We start from the raw sequence: 21,831 nt of genomic DNA on the forward strand, positions 1-21,831 counted from the left end.
GTACTGTGACAACTTCCACTCGGGCAGTGGATCGTTTTTCTTACAAATAATTGCGTCCGCCTACTGCTTAATCAAATCCGCAGAGTCCAAAAAAGGAGCCGAAGGTGTGGGCTGCGGTGGGCCACCCCAACACAACGGGTTCGGAACGGTAGCTCCATACGTTGGCGGAATGATTGGAGTGACAAAAGTGGGGGCGGTATCTGTGCAAGAACTTAATGGATTCGGTTGAATGAATTCTGATGTTACGTAATTTTGTGACATTGCTGCTGCTTGTACATGAGAGAAGCGGAGCGATGTAGTGATATGAGGGTTGATTAACGGGGCCGGTTGTACGGTGTTTAAGTTTCCAGATGTACCTACAAGTTGTAAGGAATTAGATGGGATTGCTTCGGGAAAACGCCAGTAATTGGAACCGGAGGAGCAGGAGCTGCGTGGGTTACGGGGACAAAGTTTTGGGGCTGGTACTTCTTTTTTGGGGGCGGTGGATGAATTATATGTGATACAAAAACGTTTGCGGAGGAAATGAATGGTGCAGGCGGTGAATGGGGTAACAGATTGACATTATTCGCCACGGGTTCATTGGCGTGTAGTGGGAGTGCTTGTGGCGGCGAAGGAGCAAAGCGGAATGCTGGCGGGATTAACGGAAAATGCGTTGGTGCGGGGTTTAGAACGGGGTGTGGGAGGGCAGGTGCATTTATGTGTGTTTGTTGCGGATTAGGTGCTATCGGAGCATTAGCGAGTGCATTTAATGCGGGTGAATGCGGAGGGCTGACTAAATTCATCTGTCCCTGCATGCGGGACCTGCGAGGGAATAGGTGGTCTAACTTTAAACCATCGAAATGCATTGCTGCTTGAGACAGTTGTAGGGCTGTGTTTGGGGCGTTTAATTGAGTTGGCACAACAAAGTTTATTGGTGGTGATGGAGGAGTATATTGAGGCTGTTGCTGCTCTTGCATGATGTTGTTTGCATTATGTGCTTTATTGGTTACATTGATGCCACTACTTGGTTCTTGAAGCTCATGGACCATGGACAGGGAGCTTGATGCTGGCCTCAACTTGAACATGTGTTTTGAGATTATGTTGTGAGTTTAGAGGTTGAGTTGAATAGGGACGTGGGTCATTTGCTTGGTTGGATTGGGCGATGGGCCCAGAAAAGTGTAAACTCAGTTCATTTGCAACCTCTGCCATGCTCCTGGCCGGTGACGAATTGACCCAATCTTGAACAAGTTTCCTGCTCTTGACTGAACTTCTTTCAGTAAAGAGCTCGCTCGTATTGCCTGTACTAGACCCGTCTGATGATGGTTTTGTCATCAACTCAACTTCCTCAAGGGCTGCAGCAGCTACTTGCTTGCGATGTTCTTCCTCAAGCTGCTGTATTTCCAATTTTCGCGATTGCGATTGTGCTCATTTTTCAAGTCGCCGTCTGGCAATGCGCAGCTCATCTTCATGTTGTTTCTCAATTATCTCCTTTTTTATTCTCGATATTTCTAAGTCTTGTTGACGCTGACTTGACCTTTTTGAGGAAGTCATATGTGAACCTGATCTTTGAATGGTGAAAAGTATACTGCTCTGCTATCTCTTTGTATTGGACCGAATTGATATACCCTCGAGCAGCAGCAATGAACTCGTCATTTTTCATTGTTACAGTCTCTAACCAGTTTTCAAGGTTCTTATAGGCAGCTTATGGATCTTCAGTCTTTTGTGCCAGATCAAAGAGCTCTTCATTTTTATCAACCACTCTAGTAAAAGCATCTTTGCACTTCACAATCAGACGTTCGATCTTAACTTTCCTGTCTTGCTTATCCACAGCATTGTTATTTTCACCATAGATGTTATTAAGTCCAGCCTCTAATTTTGCTCTCTCACTATAAAGTTTGTTGAATTTTTCCTGCAAGGTTGTCATGATCTTATCAAAACAGGAACCAAAAGTTTAATTTGGTTTTATTACAAAGGTAAACTCGCTTACATACATAACAGCACAACACAAAATGGTTAAACCAAACCCAAGTATGACGGTTTGCATAGCAGACTGCCAAAGAGCAAAGTTGTTTGTCAAGAACAGTAGTACCCGGCGAAAGAAAGAAAGAGCGGTGAGCGCAGAAAGTGCAACACGGGACAGAACGGGAGACGGGACGGACGGGAAGAGACGCCAAACGAAAAACGCACGAGGTTACTGGAAGCCAGACGGACGAACGGGAGCGTCGGGCCAACAGCCTGCAATGAAACGAGAAAAAGGTACGTGGGAGACGGAAACTTCGGGCGGACGGCGCGCGACGAAAGGAGAAAACGGTACTGACGGGACGGCAACGTCGAGCGGGTAGCGCGCGACGGGACAGAAAGCCGGAATAGGACGGGAAGAAGACGTTAAGCAACGAGCGAGGAGGCGAGAAGAACAATGCTAGCAGACCACAGCAACTGACTCAACTAAACAAACTAGCCGTAACTCCAGAACAAACTTAAGTCACACCTCAGAAAAAGGGAGAGAAGCTACTGCCAGGCAAATCAGCCCAAATTATTATGGGGCTTTGTCTACCAAAATCGATACAATATACGGCTACAAAGTAGTAAAACCAATAGTCGAAAAGGTCAGGAAATTTACTAGCCGAGAGCAAACTTAATTCACACCCTAGCAAAACACCATATCTGGACAACAAAAGCGGATAGTACCAAAATTAATCAAGTTACAACAAATTTCTAGCAAACAAGTGTGGTGAAAGTCACGAAATAAACCAGCCGTAACTCCAGAATGAACTTAAATCATACCCTAGCAAGCAACGAGACTAAACAACCAACTAACATACTAGCAGAAAAAATTTTTACTACAACAAAAACTCAAAATAATACATCATAAAACAGATAAACGGGGAGGAGCAGGAAACACGGCAGATTAAAAACAAAAAGACGAAAACGGAATAATGAAACCAGATAACCTGCGGAAAACGGACGGTAGTGAATAACTCAAAATGGGGAGAGCGAAACGTTAAGTAAAGCGCTATTAGAGAGAACCAACCACAAACTAACATGTAACTCGTGACTAAATTAAGTCACACAGCCAGTCAGCGGATAGACTTCCACATCGACGCAAGAATAAGAAACATTCAGGCTATCAAATACTTGTGTGAGTTCCACCTCCTTGAAAGCATGACGGGTGCGAAGCGTTTTACGATGGCGCTGAGAAATTTTTTTTGGTCGGGAGCGTGTTAGCAAGGACCGGAGGTTGTTCTTTTGTGTTAACATTTTAGTGAGTGTTTTCAACTCAAGCGCAGTCCTTTGATGTAATGCTCTGTACTCTTTAAGTAAACTAGGAATTTTCTGTTTACGTCTAGACACAATGTCTTTCACTGTTTGGATCGTTCACTAGAGTACTGCGCTTGAGTTTCCTCATTGGGGCAATACACTATAGCTTCGATACGCTCCTGATACTTTTCAAGCACTCAAAATCTCTGAGGGTTTAAAGGTTTATTGTTGTTGCTTCGATGACGTGAAACCGATTTGTTCACAACATCATGCCATATAACTAGCCTACTTTTATCACGAAAGTAGTGATTCAATTGTAGTTGCGCGGTTTTGTGGACTTTCAAACTGTTAGCATTAAAACTCAGACCCGGTAATGCATGAATCTTTTTTTATAATGCTCATGTAAAGATTGAAGCAAATTTTTTAAGGCGTGATGCAGTGAACTGGCAGCTAATTTAAAAACTATAAAATGTTTTTACTAAACTATAAAAACTATAAAAAGATAAATGATGTGATTTTTACTAAATTTATTAAAACTATAAAAAGATAAATGATGTTAACTTTGCTCAAACTCCGAACCTTGATGTTAAATGCACAATTTTCGCGACTTTCGAAGAATGAGCGCTTATTGTGAAAAATAATCAGTTAACTGATTTTTTTTGTCAAGTTTGAAAAACTTGACTAAACTTGTTTTTTACAACGTTTTAATCTATCTAACTACTATCTAAGTATGCTAGAAAGATCGATTCGGTTATTTTTTCAATTTTTCAAATTTCGTCAATTTCTTAAAATTTTTTTTCGCTTCGCGCAATTTAGGACGTTTATAGCCTTCTTAAACAAAATTCAGTGAGACATAACGCAATAATACAATTATCGCATTTTGTAACCAAAAAATTTCAAAATTAATTTTTTTAATTTCAAAAAACTATAACGGATAGGTTAGCAGTCACCAAGGGAATTGCAAATACTGGATTAGAGAAAACGAAAACAAAAAAACAAAGGGCGTCACTAGATTTGCCGGCTAAAATAACATTTTATAGCTCTAAAATGAGAGCTTTTTGGATAAGTCTTTTAGTTTTTTTTACTTCTCTTTTTGTGTCCCTTTGGCGCAAATGCTTGATAGGTCACATCGTCATCTGTAGGTCCACTGAGTTGAAACGAAGGCTACTCAGAGACCATTTCACTGAATTGTAATTTTAAACGTTAATTACTTTTGGTTCTTGTATTTTGCGAACATGCCCAAAAAAAGCAAACAGTAGGCGAAGAAAACAGTATTATATCAAAATTAGGTTTTCGCAGTGAATCGAACCAACATTTTTAGTTGCCCGATCAAATGAAGTTTTAGTAGAGTTGCTTTTAATATCAATGCATTTCGTGGCGTTCAACTTACGGCCCCTTGCAAAAAATGGGAATTTTTTTTCATCATCTTAATCGTCGTCATCATAACAGTGAAGAGCTCAGATATAGTTCAGGCCGTTGGTAGGAACAAAATGAGAGTTGCGTAAATTTGTTCACAATCTACACAACGCGATTTCTCACAACTTTCCAGAACTCTAACTGTTTGAAAACGTTCAAAGCAAACTGCATAGTAACATTGGGCATCACTTGCCACGAAATTTTACAATCTATTTGATAAGTTTATCAACGATTAGGCTAGCGGAAATAATGTTCGTAAAGCAGGTCGGGGTTCCAACATACAGGTGCGAAAACACACAATCGTAATCTTTATTTATATCAAAACGCCAAGGCAACTGTGTTCAAAACGTATCAAGGCAAATAAGCACATCGTAAGGGCCCGGCAAATCTATCTGTATTTTTTAGCAGGTATTATGTCTGAGTCGATTTTCGGCTCAGATCGGTCACCGATACGTTTTCGAAACATAAAAAATATTAAGCGTAAAAAGAGCGCAATCGTTTTAGTTTATTAGTAGGCTCAATAAAAATTATGTTAAACAAACTTTTTCCGAGCTTTCTACGTGAAATAGAACGCATTTTGTGTGCATTCTAATCTTGTAAGGCTTACATGGTTAAGAAATTACGTAATCCTTTCTCGCTTTCAATTCTCGCTTTCATTTCTAACTGCTCTTTTATTTACTCATTAACATATACCAAAATATACTTATCTCTTTGCATGATATTTACTATATAAAAATGAACTAAAACTCTATATGAGCCAAAGAGGTGTTTTGATTATCTAAAAAACTCCATGTAGACTAGTATTTTTTGCATTTTTTGTTATTTCTTATAACTGATTGTTTTCCTGAATTGAATTAGAGTTACAAACTATCTCAGCCTCTCATTACGAGCCAGCGCCCTTACCAATCGATTTCAACTTGTGGAAATTTGACAAAAAGGCATTGTAAAGTACTGTAATACCAATTGTGTTTTATTTTGTAGCATAATATACTATAATGTATTGTTCCGCACTTTAACTCCTTTTTTACAGGTATTAAGATACGTTTTGTAGAACTAAAGAGGCAAAACGGACCAAACAGTCCACTCTTTGGTATGCACGATGACTTGCAATGCTAAAACATGTGAAAACTTACGTGTTGCAATCTTCATGACAAACTCCATCAAAACAACATTCGTCGTCTTTTGTAGAATCTACGTGAGCATAATAACGGCACTCAACGTCATAGTCACAACTCCGATCAGCCCAAACTAGAATTAACAGAAAGCAAAGATTTAGAATCCTTAAAAGCATTTTGCTAAATTAGAAACCCGGACCATCGTCCCATGACGGAATAATTGCAAAAATTTTGTAATATCGCCGTGAATAGTGTAAGAAAAAAAAAAGACTTTTATTATTTAAATAAAAACTACAAAAATTTGACATAGGGAATTTCAACAATGCAGCTATTTGTTTAAATATAGTTTTCCATTTAGCGTTTCATTCAGAATTAGAACTGATGTCCGAATATCGAATACGATATAAAGAAACAAGTAGCCATTTTTATAAAGCTAGCGTGAAGCAAAGGCTGAAAAATAGCAAAAATGTTTTCAATAAAAATCCAATAATGGTTGTATTGGTTTTGATTTATAATCTCAAACAGGTGTCTGATAATATTTTTTCAATTTATGTTGATAAGTTGATTCCAGTTACGTCAAAATGTTCCGTCTAGACCTCTTTTTACCATCTATTTGTTAGGTTTAAGCCCATTTTTATACCTCTGCTTTTAAAACTGGCTAATATGGTACTGTTTTGCTTATTGGCAGTTTGACATATCCAGTGCAGAAGAAATCAAACTAAATGAAGCAAATAAAAAGTCTCGGTTTCGCCAAAATGAAAACGAAGATTCAAAAACTATTCTATAAGCTTCTATGAGCAAAATTTCAGCTTTGAAACATTTAGGTAAAATATAATACAAAATATCATGAAAACTATTTTGAAATCTTTTTATTTGATTATCAAAACAATTTATTAAAAGGCATTGAACAGCAGTTAAACCTTATTTTTTTCGTTTTTTAGTGTTTGAAAGCAGCATGCTCTGAACTTTATTGCGCAGCAGTTAGATTTAGATAGATTATAAAATCATGTAAAAAATAACACCAAATAGTGAAAGAAATTAACACACAAACAAATCAATAGAAACAATAACGTAATTCAAAATATATTGTGTTACGTATTTCAAATATTTATCTTGATTAATACACACGCACACATACACGCGTGTATGTGTGCGAGAGAGAAAAAGAAAGAAAGAAAGAAAAGAAAAAAGGAAGAAAAAAATGAAAGAAAGAGCGAACGAGAGAGGGAATCTCAGAAAAATTTCAAAATTTAGTATTATTGATAACCACGAGGAGGCTTGGTAATGTGCCTTTGCACATGATGTTCTGACCCCGTTCATCTACATTTCTCAATGAACTCTCTATAAAAAAATAAACATTTCGTTCAACAAACCACTAAACAAATAAATGAAGCGATGAGATCCCTTAATAATGTGGCTACCAAAAAAGACGCGATAAAAATCAAATATTTAAAAATATTAATTACGACCAAAACTCGCTGTCCATTTTTTTAAAACAATTAAAAACCAAAACAAAATGGCATTAAAGAGAACTTATACTAAGATGAACTTGACCTTCATTAGAAAAAGATATGAAACTTTTCCTCACTGCGATTTGGCAACAACTCGATAAGAAAAGAGCAAAAGAACAAAACTTTAGAAAGGGTTGCTTTTTTGAGAAGAATTAATGTCAAACAGATTAAAAACGTTATGTATCAACTAAACTCTTTAAGAGATTAATTATACCTCCATTGAAAGTTTTTAGGACCTTTCATTATCAAGGATATGTCATACAACTAAGAAAAAAATTTTATTCCGATTCTTTCAAAGGCCAAAGGATCGCCCATAATCGTGATACTGTGGAAATAAAAGAAAAACCTAAAAAAAAGAGCACAAAGATGAAAAAATCACAAAAATTCTTTGATAACTTGTAGTACCAAAAACAAAGACCATTTGGGGGAAAATAAAGAGCAAACTGTTATAACGAGCAGAATATAGTTCACAAGGCAAAGATTGTGACTTGTCTCTATAGATAATAAGCTGAAACTTAAGAGAAATAAGATTGGGAAAACTCGAATATGCATTGTGTCTTTTTAAAAACCAAATCTCTTCAAAATTTATTTGGTAAATGGGTACCTATTATGTGTTCAAACTCCAGTTACTTTGATGCGGTAAACTTTTAAAAATAAGCAGTACATACATGTTAATTTTTTTAGAGCTGCATTTGCCGGCTCCTCACGTTTACTGTGAAAGGTATATACGCACTAATAGACGAACTGCGATATGATCAAGTGCAGTTCTGCCCTATGTTTAAGTGAATACAGTTGTAAGAAAAAATACTCCTTTCGGTTCAAGTAATTGGAAAGCGGAGTACTCGCAGTTTATTGGAAAGCGGAGTATATTGGAAAGCGGAGTACTCGCAGTCAGAACAAAAGGGAAAGACGATATTATGTCTCGAAACCTTCTCGGATAGACCCAGCGTCAACCCGTCAATCCCCTGCCAGAAGTGGAGGAGTCAACTCAAGATGAACCTCGTTGCAAAGTTAAATATTGAAGAAGCAGACCTCCTAATATGGAAGCCGACACCAGTCATATATCCCCCCGTTCCAGTAGATTAAAAGGCAGTTTATAATCCAACACAAACAGAAGAAAGAGATAGACTCACAACTGTCACCATGCGATAGCCAAACCGAAGGACGAATGTAAAATATTAGACAGAATATGAATGTTATGCGGCAGTAATCCTTGAGATATAGCAGACAAGAAAGCAAAGTCAATGATCTACCTGACCATTGGAATTGAGGGACGTAAGATGTACACCCGAAAACACCCACATACAAACATCAAATACAAAAAATAACTGCACACTCTTTGTGGGAGAAACTTGAATTGACGTTCTTACGATCCAGGACTGTCACCTTCGATCTCAACTTAAGATTGACGACACGACAGCTGAAAGGCGAAACGATGGAGCAATTTCGGTCCTAAGATCACTAGCAGAATACTGTCAAATGGGAACACTCCACTCGGGGAGGGACTGTTAAAAGATATTTTTACAGCGAACATGAACAACACCGACATAAAAAAGGAACTTCTTTAAGTAATATTAGAAAAGACAAAGGACTAGAATTAGCAATTAGCGTTCACTTTGGTGCCCAAAGGCAACTAGCAAAGCAATCAAAGAACAATGCCAACCCCTCAATGGTCTCAACAGAAGGAAGATCAGAGCCAATTTTAGCACTCTTCAGCTCGAGATATTGAGGCAACCAAAAAAATCTAGAGGAGGCTACCCTTGGTCAAGTAGACAACCATTATACAACAATCAGAACACAACTACCGCAATTCCGGACAGCCTTGGAATAAAGGACACAGAGCAAAGTGCCAAAGAATCGGAGAGATATGCAGGCATGCAACAAGCCCAATCACCTTGCAAAAGTTTGTAGATCCAACCTGGCCAGAAAAACCCCTAAAAATATCAATGAAATAACAGAAAACGATCATAGACGTGTGGAAGAAGAAATTAGTTTGGTAACTTTAATTAACGCCACGGAATAAATCCTAGAGGACGCAGACGATGACTACAGGGCAAACCTCATCTCCCCCAGAGATGAACCAACAACGCCTGCAAAACTACACTTCAAATTGGGCAACACAAAATACTGGGTAATGGTGAACTCTGGCAGCTCAAACAGCCTAATCACAGATTGCCTGCCGTACGAAATGAAGGACCACGACAGCAACAGTTGGTGGAGTTGCAAAACGAATCCAAATAATTTACGAAGCTTCACCAACACACTTATAAGAAATGCGGGAACAATGTACAGCTACATCGAGTGCAATAGATGGAACGCAGAGCAGACATAATTTTATTGCCAAACAACCAGAAAGCAATCTTTGGACAATATCTGTTCGAAGGACTGGGAATTCGAATCATCCTTTTTTCATCATCATCGACCGAAGAAGGTAAAAACATTGCAATGATACAAATTATGAACGGTAAAAACCTTAAAAAAGAGCTCAATACTTTTCTCCAAACATGTAAACAGAATAGGACACTCGATAAATCACAAAATAAAGTGTATGATTTAAAACATCTTCACATCGGTACACCAACGAGGTCAAAGAAAACATATCCACTTAAAAAACACAGGTCGAAGAAGAGTTGAAACAACTACAAACAAACAGCAACATAATAAAATTGGACATATGCTGCCATAAAAACCCCCTCTTTCCAATAGTATTCACAAACAACCGACATAAAACAGTAAAACTAGCAACGGACTCCAAAGTCATAAACAGGGCGATGCCCAAAAAACAAATACGAAAAACAAATAATCGGTTGCTTAATTGACAACAACGTACCATCAGGCATGGAATTGTCGCGTAAAATTGAAGTGATAAATTCAATCAACAAACCAATCTAGAGAACGCATATAGCTAATTACCATTAGACGAATAAACTGCAAAACAATACAATTTAAGCATAGTAGGCAGACAAGCCACCGGAACGTATCGAATTATAACATGTTTTCATGGCCTTACAGATATGCGGGGAGAATTTCGAAAGGCAATAAACAAAACGCTAGGAAGTCTTAGAGATACATACAGTTGTCTGCACGGTATATTCATCGTTACCGGCGGAAGAGCAACAAAAAATCACAACAAAAATGTAATCAACTGCATTGAAAGACTTGACAAAGAAAATCTCTGAATAAAATCAGATAAATGTCGCTGTGCGAAGAAACAAATTTAATGATTAGAATTCAATATCAATAAACATGGTATTAAACCACTAATCAGGAAAACGGAAGCTATACAATGTCTAGAGGAACTAAGTTCAAGCTAACAACTAAAATCCTTTCTAGGTAGCATACATCACCTCAAATCTAACATTTAGGATCTACGATCTAAGATCGCATCTAATCTTTCCACAACATGAAGAGTTTTTAGAAAACCGTTGAAAAAAGACAGCAGCCACATATGGAATCATAATTATCAGCTAGCATTCAGGAACACAAAACAACACATAATGGATCTCATCAAAAATACAAGAAAAACAAGAGTTCGTACGGACGCCACCCGCTCCGGACTCAGAGCTGTAACAATCGAGATGAAACAAGGGACAAACAAAGGGTGGGAATGAATAGAGTACGAAACACGTTTCCTTAAAGAACTGAAGAAAATTTTAGTATAAAAGAGTTCAGACTGTTAGTCTGGTACCTCGAACAATATTAAACACTATTTAAACGGCCAATTTTTTTAGTGCAAACTGATCACAGAACACTTTTATCTATCCGCAAAGACAGGCTACAAGAGCACATCAAAGTAGGCTAACACGTTGGTGTGATAGACTAATCGCCTTCCATTTCCAATCGAACACATACCGAGATCAAAGATAGGACTCAGAGATCGCATGTCATGAAACCCACAAAGTGCAGAAAAACTAATTAGTATGTACGACAAAAACTTTGTAATGGTTCAAGTGGACGACATCATACAAACAATAAAGGCAATTAGACGACGAGGAAGACCGCGAAAAAGAGAATTACTGGAATTTTCCTTCAATGCAACAATAATAAATTTAAGTTCTGAAAACAAACGCCCAATGGTTTGCCCAAGTAAAATACCCCTAAAACTGAAGGACAATTTTACAAAGAAAAGACTATTACACAAGACAAAAATGCCAACGAATCAAAACAACATAATTACAACCTACGCTGCGAACAAAACAAATCAAACCGACACAACCACGTGACGTATTGTAAGGTAAGAAGACCGAGAGTAACACAACACGCAATAGCACAACAGCATTTGCCACTTTATACATCTAATACACAGTCGCTAAAAAAGCAGAATAATCCAATCGAGATGAACTCTCAAACTAGCAACTCACAAAACACATCATCAGTTACGCCATCAAAAAGCCCATTATCATTCCCAACATATCTGATCTGATTTAAGAAGATCGACCCAAAATAGATCATGAACAAAACAGAGCAATCAAGGATGTGTTGGGTACAAAACTCATTGCTGCCATGTAAATAGAGTTTCGGTATTGCTAGAAATTAGAGACTGCATCACAGAAGGGGATGAGCGGAGGTGCAAAGCCGTAAGCAAGCAATTTCACTAGCAATCCCAAACATTATAAAAAAGGCAGTCACAGAGGTGTTGTACAACCTATGCTGGCTCATGGGGATTGAGTGAATTGGCCCATAGACTATGTTGGGCCTTCATCAACAGAGATTTAAATAACAAGTCCAATAAGTGCCATCCTTGCACCGAGTTCAGAAGGGGTCTTAAGAGCACAATACCAAAAACTAAATGGTCGCCCATCATAACATGCGACCAACCTAAAGAAGAGATGCAACTGGAATTCAACGGACAATTCCTAAACGGTCGAGGAGGACAAGTATATTTTCTCGCGTGCATCGACCGATTCTCAAAATTCATCACCCTTAAGCTCTATAAAAACGCTAATCCCGCCAATATAGAACACTTCCTGAACATATTTATTGCTATTAGAGAAATACCTAGAACAACACTTATGGACCAGGCCAGATGCCGAACCAGAAATATAGTCAAGGAATTCTGCAAAAGAAATAACATCAAAAAAAGATTTGTCCACGCTACAGACCATCGATCGATAGGAATCTTTGAGAGACTTATACAATCGTTCAACCGAACACCAGCTTGTATTAAACTAGACCCATACCTACACCACTTCAAGTTAAAACAGTGATTAAGACAAATTGGATATGAACTAAGAATATGCCGTAAAAGGCAACCAATTTATAGCCACTTGAGGCACAATTTGGACGCCAGGCAATTACAACTACAATTGATTAAACTTCGTACCCAGAAAACAGCAACCGAAAGAAAGCCATATGTAAAACATGATTTTTTAGATGACCTTATCATGCGAGATGACGAGCTAATCTCTGACAAGAAGTAGGTACAGGAGGCTCTCGACAGCTATGAAGAAGTACAAACACTTAAGGAACGAAAGCTGTTAGCATTTAAGAAAGAGAAGGGCAGAGTCCCACAGACACTTCTTATGACGCCACAATCCCCCTGCAGCCTATCGTTAAGAATGGTCGAGGATTACATCGTCCAGCTTCACCATGGCGACTATCAAGTATACGGGTGAAGACGTTACAGTACTACATAAATTGGAAATTGCTCGATTCAGTAGACCAACCCAAACTCGACTCCCATTAATTCATTTTGGCGCAAGAAAAACTGTTACGAACAGTCATAGTATACTACAACGTCGGATGACACAGCACTAACAGGAGCCAACGGTAAAACTAAAGAGCGAGCATACAATCCGCAAACGACCCAACAGTTTTTCTGCGAATCCGAATCTATCCAATTTGACAAAGTCAATGGTACAAAAGTTCCCATAAAAAAGAAATAAACACAACCACCAAAAAAATAAAAGAGCGGAGCCAAAAGAAGACGAAAAATAAAGCTCCTGATCATCGTCGACCCAACCGAAAGCGCTTCACGGGCACTTGCAATTTCCAACCGACTGAAACAGAAGAAGATTTCTATATGCCCCCAAACGAAGGTAACAAACAACATGAGCCTGTCAACTTTGCCGAAATTTCCGACAGGGATACCTCCCCCATACTCAGGACAAGACGAGAACTGGACCCCCAAGAACTCTAAAAAACTTTGTAAATTTCGTTTCTTCCTCGAGGGGAAATCTTGTGTATAGGTACCTATTATATGCTTAAACTCCAACTACTTTGATGCATTAAACTAATAGTCATTCAGGCAGTAGAAACAGGTTGATTTTTGTTTGAGCTGCAATGGTCTTACGATTTACTCACAATTTACTGTGATAAGTACTAACCCACTACAAGACAGGCTGCGATATGATCAAGTGCAATTCTGCCTCATGTTTAGTAGAATACATTTGTGCGTATAAACTCTCTTTTCGATTCAAGCAATATTATGGGTAAGCTATGAACTCGCAGCACCACACTTCATAAAAAAATAAGTTTTCAACAGAAAAAACAGACAGTTTATTTTCACCCCATGTGGTTGACCCATGTCGATCTGATCACAACTGGTTTAATTTGCTCACCTCATCTTAGGTACCTATGTTGTTCCACCTTGAAAAAATTGGTAAGGTCGTAGTACGGTACCGTGTAGGTATTAGAGGAAAATCTTACTAAATTTTGTCAGGTTCATAGCGGCGTTGTACAGGGCCGTATAAGATTTCGGATTTATTCTGTTTCGCGCCCACTCCAGTGTTTTTTACACCCCCCCCCAATTACAAATTGTCTTTTATTATATAGCACGTTACTATGTAAAAGAAATAGCATGTGCGCCTGGGGGCGTAAAAAACATCACGCAACTAAGCTGTGGGGGGGGGGAACAAAACAGAATAGATCCAAATTTCCAAGGTGACGCGCATTAAGGCCAAATTAAGATTTATATTGTTTGTTAAGATTACAACTATAGTGACATAATAACAGTTTTGAATCAGTACTAATACTAGACGTCCAATTAGACATGCCCAGTATTGATATTGTTGACTAGGCTTTAGGTTCGGGATGATATAGAAGCAGCTTCGGTCATGTCTTTCTTAAAATTTTACATAAACGCTTTCAGGACCAGCAGTACTCTTCATTTTGGCTGTTGAATTCTTTCAAGCGTCTTTTGGAACTATCGCAAATTCATGTCCACACAATAAGACCCTTCCTTGAAAAGGCTATTAATTGAAATTATGTAATCACAGAAGATCGAGTAAATTTTATTCTGCAGGTTAAATAAAACAATAATCCAAACTACATATATATTAACAAAACTTAGCTCCGTGAAAATTTTTTTCAAGTGAGACACAGATTATCAGACAAAAAAAAGACAACAATTGTGGCTGTATTGTTTTTCTAAAAGTTATTTTAGAACGTCAATTGCGGATGAAGGGCAAATTTTACAAAATTGTACTTTTTATACAAATAATTGTACGAAATTATTCTTCAAATAGGAGATTAACATTGTTTAGTTATGATTTAACGCGGATTTACAGATTTAACGCTTCAAAATTGATTTGAAGCAATTTTAATATTCAGAATTAATTATTTATCTATCTTTGGAATAGAGTCATTGTGACCGAAACACAGAAAAGTAACAGAATCCACGCTGGGAACAGGAAGGGCTTCCCGTTCAACTCGAAGTTTTCTGGTTCGTATTCGCCGATGATGCTGCCAAGTTCGGGCTTCAACTCAAATGTCAGGCTTGCCTGAGAGGTCAAAAGGTTGCCCATCTGAGGCCCAGGCTGAACAACTTCAAAGTTGATTGCTGAAACGTCACGAAAGTTTAAAACTATGGTAAAACCAACTTGCCATAATTTGATTCAAAATATCTTGAAATAATTTTGATGCGAAAAAACTATTTGGGAAATTTGAAAAATGTTAGCTTTTGTGCTTCAGAAAATTAAGTTTTTGAATACGGCCTGTTAAGAATTTCTATTAAAATACCTGAAAATATGAACACCTGAACCCGGAACCTAAGGCATTCCAAGTTTTGTTAACAAAATCACAATGATGCATGTCTTGGCAATATACAGTGTCAAAATTTGTTTCACAGGCTCAACATCAGGTTTTTTTGTTTGACAAAAACTGTGCTATCTACGAAAAAGGTGAAACGTGCTATAAGTAGATGCATTTTCTTCCAACACTTCACATTATAAGAAGGTGGGTAAAAATTAGTTTTCCTGAGCCAAAATTTGCCGTTCAGTATCTTTTGTGAAGCGATGCAAAAATAGTATCAATCCAATGCCCATGATAAACTGAATCTATTGTTGCAGATGAAATTTCAAACTTTTAATTTCTGAAGAAAAGCAGAGCACTAGATTTTAACGAAATTTTTACAAGTGCAACCGATTAGCGTTCGTGATTTTTCTATGAGCATGCTTGAGAGGGCGCTTTATGTAATCAATCCAATAGTGTAATGAAGTATTTTCATTAACACCTTGAAAATAAAAAGTTGGTATCTTTTCACTAGACAGCTAAAAAAAAACAAAATATGCTTCTATAAATAGTTAAAAAAGAAGAATAAGTTTTTCTTAAACTCGAGTTCAGGAATTAAATTCTAAAAAATCAAAATGCTTTTGTTCAATTAAAAATTGTCTAACGCATGCTTCTGGTTGTAGAATTAAAGACTTGTCACTTTTTCCAGTTTTTAAGAAGGGCATTTTGGGCAATTTAAGCTAAGTGAAATAAAAATAATGTTTCGGCTTTGCTGAATAAAACAATTCTTATTTGAGAAAGATAATACAAGGCAAAATATTACTTCTTAAAAGCGGTGTATCTCTCAAACTGTCATAGGGACTGGATATTTGTCATTAGAATATTCATTACCGTAGTTAGTTCTTAAACTTTTTCCTCATTTTTCAAGGGCAGTTAATTTAGTTCATTTGTCAATTGTTATTTGATTGTCTTTTCACGTTTGTCCAGTTAGTAGACCAGAAACTGTCTGCTCATAACTATAAGCAAATACTGATTTCCTATTTCGTGCGTGAATAAACCCATAATTTTGTTAACTTCATCTTAATTTAATTTTGTTTAATCTTTAGTTTCGCTCTTCTCATTTGCTCTCAAACAACTCTGTTGCAAATCAATTTAGTCAACTGTTTTTCAAAAGTAAGCTTTAGTAGAGCATAGCCTTTCGCGTCGCGAACGCTCAGTTCCTAAATCGGAATTCATATTCAATGTCTCAAGTTCGGCAATCGCATCGCAATTGCCCCAGTAAACTGACACACACACACAATTTTGCCTCAATTGGCTAGTAACACAGTCAATAAGAACAATATGGCGCCGCCAGCAGTTGATTCTCGCAAGACTCTTTAGCATTTTGACGTTTTCTGGGAGAAGCCTGTCATCACACTACCCCTTTCGTGGGACAAATGGACGCAACAAGGGAAATTGGCTTTCTAGGCTAAAGACGGGATTCAATTGGAGACATTGCTCAACGGACCTGTGTATGGGGAACCAGTGGCGAACCACATTCATGCAACTGAACGTGATAGAAAAGTTCGCAATCAGCAACTAAAGATCAAGTGGCAAAACAGAAGTAAGAAAATCGACGATATTGGTATTTTATGTGGCAATAAACTTTGTGAACATTGTGAACAGAAAGCCTCATCTCTCCTCTCATTATGTATTGGGACAGTAGGCCATAAAATTTTAAAAAGCATCTGTCAACACTTCTTCATAGAAAAAGAGACGATGAAAAAAACTTTGGCCCGTGATGGAGGATTCTTTGATGAAAACTAGAAAAATAACTTATGACTGTTGCGTCTTCTCTTCAAAACAACAAAAGGGAGAATCGGTAGAAATTTTCTATGGACGGCTCATAGAACACTTGGAAAATGGTAGCTTGGAAGATGAAGAAACAATAATAACTCAGACACTTTAATTCTCAACATGTTGGATTATGCTACTCAAAAAGAACTTCTCAAAGAGACGGTGTTGCCAAGAAAAGCTCTTGAAATTGCAATCCAAATGTAAATGGGGGCTCAAAATTAACAAAAAATCAAACAAAACCTGAACAACAACACTCAATCAGTAAATATTGTTAACAAATTCCAAGGACACAATCGCAACATGAACTACCAGCAGATACGAAAAGACTTCAAACGCTATCCAACTGTCCCCCCGAACTACCAATACAACAGAATTTGTGGTAATTGTGGTCAAATTTGGAGACATAATCAAGATCAAATGTAAATTATGGAACATTTCGCCAAAAAATGTCGTAAACCTAAAAAGTCAACGGCGCAATCGTCACAACCTCAAAAAACAAACGTCAGCCAGATTGACACAAACACAACTAAAAATGATGACGAGGAATTTGTTAACTACATAACTAGTTATCAAGAACTCTATGATTAAATCTACGATTCCAGCTGCGATAGTGATTCTGATGACTATGTGGCAGCTATGTCTAGTGATGCTGCAAACAAACTTGAATCTCTTAATGAAGGAGTCCAATACGGTAAAATCTTCGCGAACTCGATGATTGACTCACGCAGTGTATGCAGTATCATTACAAAAACTCTGGCTAAAGAAATTCTCAAAAGTACACCAGCTGCACGCTTGATCATCGCAAAATGGGATAAAGATCTCAAATCATTCACTAATGAACCAATAAAATCCTCGGCAAAATTGCAACCAAGGCAATCTAAAACGATTGGATCTGTGAAGATGCCTGTCTAATAATTGTAGAGGATGTTCACAAACTCATCATTGAAAGAGACCTTTTCAGTAGCCTTAGGTTAGCAGTGGTGCAACAACAAGCTAGAAGAGGTAAATGAGTTAACAATTTTGATAATTTTACATGCAAAGCAAAACAGACAATCGCATCGCAATCTCCTCGTCTGGTTTTAAGAACTGGCCTATCCAAGGCACATGTAGTTAAATCAAATTTTCATCAAAATTTTACAGCAAAACATTAAAGGTCGCCGGGTCCCGATCAACCTCCAACCTAGAATCACGGTTGAATTAGATCGTTTACAAAAAGAACAACACATTGAAAAACTATCTAGCTGCTCTGATGAAACCTCTGATCACCAATAGTAATTACAGCACAGAAAAATCAACCAATAAAGTTTGCATTGGACTCCAACGTCCTCAACAAATCAATCCATAAATATAAATATCAAATGCCTAACATAGAAGTGTTATTATTAGACTCAATATCACATCACCTTACAGACACAAGAAATGGCCAACAAGCATAATTTTCAACAATAGGCCTGAAATATGCCTATAGTCAATTACAACTACTTAAAGACACCACAAAACACTGTAATTTTAATTTCATTTGTGGAGAATCCACAGGCACATACAGATCTAAAACAGCATTTTATTGTCTGGCGGACATGCTGGCTGCTTCAAAAAACAATGGTCTACACACTTGTAGGCCTTCAAAAAAAACTATTGTTTAGTTGACAATATCAAAATTGTTAAAATGGAATTAGAATCTGATCATATCCGTTATGCCATTAAATGCCTTATTAACTGGATGACAATAACTTGAGAATTAGTATTCAAAAATGTCATTGCGCCAAAACAAAGATTGAATGGCTCGGTTATAAGTTAACCCAAACTGGTATATCACCACTTGAAAATAAAAATGCAGCTATTTCAGCCAAACCGCCACCATCAACACTAAAACGTTTAAGATTCCTTTTTTGGATCAGTACACTCTATTCGTAAGTTTATACCAAATCTAGCACAACTTTGCCAACTTCTCAGACCATTTCTTAGAAAAACTACCAAATATCTCTGAAATAAAATACCTACAAAGCACTTCAATATTATAAAAGTAAAAAATAGCTGCAAGCACTGAAAGCTGCCATTATAATACCAAACTGGACGTTCGAGTAAAGTGCGATGCATCCCATCCCGGACTCGGCGCAGCACTTGAGCAAAACACTCCTGATGGATGGAAGCCGATAGCATCTGCTTCACGTTTTCTCAATTCCACAGAGCACGCTGCAGTGTAAATGAATTAGAACTACTGGGAATTGTTTGGTCATTTGACTACTTTAAATACTATCTCTACGGAAAGGATTTCACTGTAATAGCTGACCATCGAGTTTTACAATCAATCCTCAAGGAACATCGATCTAATAAATCATATAAAAGCAGGCTCTCTAGATGAATCGATGACTACTTCCCTGTAATTTCACGATTGAACATATGCCTGGAGCAAAAATGGGCCTTGTACATTACATCTCTGAAAATCTTTTTCCCAAAACTAAGAAAAATTTATCATACGATGAAAACTTTTTGGTAGTAACGATATCTAAAATCCGGAATTCTTATAAACACCTTATCGAACATAAACCACAAACATTGAAAAAATTAGATAGCACTCTGAAGTTAAAATCACCGTTACTAAAGTCAACTAGGTCAATTTTATCGCAAACACCCAATTTAATTAGAAAATTAGAAAACAATTCGCAAATTCAGAAGAGGGCAACTGCATAGTTTTCACCAACTCAGAATACTTCATTACCAATTGTATCGCAATTGACACAACCAAAGAAATCTTTTAATATCCACTTAAAAACGTCAATCGCGTCGAAAAAACCCTTACACATTCTAAACCACAATTTGCACTAAATAATCTGCTATTTCATAAATCACATTTCATTAACAAATTTGCTGCATCTACACTAAAAAGTCAGAAAATAAAGAACTGGAATAATTAAGCCCAATAAAGATTTTGTTTGATACCAACTCAAATAATCACAACAAATTCCTTAAATTGGGCAAGAAAAAAATTCTAACTGTTAATACAAGGCAAACAAAAATACCTCGCCTTTTGCCCACAATAACTTGAGAAAAAAAACTCAGAAAATCATTCAATCGACGTCACTTCGCCACTTCAAAGATGCCAAGAGGTAAATCAAACAAAACTACACCTACCGAAGCCCGAGTAATTTCTCGGACATCTCGCCCGAAAACACAACACCCGGAACAAAGAATTCCTCTAATACAGAAACAGCGCCCTCAACCAGTGCCAAGGATTCTAAGGATGGCCTTAGACTGACAGACAAAATTAGTCGAATTTTCTGCAAAAAAACTACTGGCAATTCTCACTGGTAAAGACGCCATCAGGAAGGAGGTTAGAGATTGCGTTATTCGTAACGATGAAGAAAAACTCAAGGATATAAGCCCCCATATCCACTACTACTGGCGAAATGATTGTCAAGTATGAATGTCTGTGTATTGACGAACAAATAGCGATACAAAAGGCAAACAAATATGCTGTACTAGAGGATATTCATTCTACCCATTCATTGAGTTTTGCCATGCTTTCGCTGGCCCACAATATCTGGTGGCCTTATATCCACCGAGATACACTAGCTAAAGCTAGTGAGTGCAAAGTCTGCACGGAAATTGGTAAGATTTTAAAATCAGTGATTCCGCATAGCAAATGGCCCCCTTTAACCATTTGCATTGAACCGAATAACGAAATCCAAATAGACTTTTGTGGACCTAGTATTAATGAAAAAGGAATAGAACAAAATTTCTTAGCAATTATTGATGGCTATTCAAAATACCCTACATTAGAAAAAGTAAATAACGCTTATAATACAAATGTAATTAAATTCCTAAATACATATTTGTATATATATATATATATATATATATATATATATATATATAATCATGGAGTGCCTGAAACATTTAGATTAGATCAAGCTATATGTCTAAAAGGTAAAACGTTCGAAACATTTTGTATTAGAAATAACACTGAAGCAATATATGCACCTGCAAATGATCATAGAGCAATAGGTTTTGTCGAACGTCTTATTCCAACTATTAAACGACAACTATCATGCATGAAAACACATTTAAATAAAAAATTAAAATCGCGAACATGCATGCATTCATTCAACGACTACACATAACTAAACAAAAAACACAAAGATCACACCATTTGAAGCACACTTTGGCAGACATGGTAATACACAAATCTCTAATATTTAAACCAAATCGAACAAAAAATTCTAAATTATTATAAAATAATTAAACAATATTTAGACAAAGATACCATCCACGGCCGATCGTTTCTCACCGAAGAACAGTGTGCAGATACCGGATTGTGGACATAGATAGGGTAATCTGCGCCGCGAATGCCCGGGCCAGGCTGATGTGGTCAGAGGGTATTTCTATACCAATTCCGCGCAGCGAACGGAGCATTCAAGTCAAGATTGGTAGAAAAATACACGAAGCACATTGGCAAAAGAAAATCTAGACGGTCTTTACAAGGTTTTGGCTCCGGGAAATACGGTTGTAAAGATCAGTCTAACAACTAGCTTCATCAAAGAACCTAATAGATCCGAATTACGTGTCCGCAGTTTGGACACAGCCAAATTTGGGTCAAGGAACGAACGCCATACGGAACTAGGCCAATATTTTGATAGAAGATACAGGAAAATTCAAAAAAAGAACCTTGAACAAATGATTACTAGCCACAAAAAGGACCTTTTGAGGAAAGATCTTGGGACAAAAAAGATTAAAAGTACTTGAAAACAGCCTAATGACATAAGTAT

At 37.2% G+C, this 21,831-nt stretch overlaps 1 protein-coding gene across 2 annotated transcripts in view; it reads right to left on the reverse strand.

Moving 5' to 3' along the window:
• The window catches only part of LOC142344542 (uncharacterized), a 52,064-nt gene that overhangs the window by 12,236 nt on the left and 17,997 nt on the right, over positions 1–21,831 (reverse strand). Inside the window, exon 5 of one of the 2 annotated variants that reach the window (XM_075396303.1) lies at positions 5,787–5,901. In XM_075396303.1, coding sequence (XP_075252418.1) covers positions 5,787–5,901 — 115 coding nt within the window. Of the gene's footprint in view, positions 1–5,786; positions 5,902–14,495; positions 15,060–21,831 lie in introns of those variants that run through there. The other variant, XM_075396304.1, reaches the window with a different exon arrangement.

Source organism: Convolutriloba macropyga, chromosome 8 (genome assembly GCF_964194025.1).
Source record: "Convolutriloba macropyga chromosome 8, txConMacr16.3, whole genome shotgun sequence".
Lineage (NCBI taxonomy): Eukaryota > Metazoa > Xenacoelomorpha > Acoela > Convolutidae > Convolutriloba > Convolutriloba macropyga.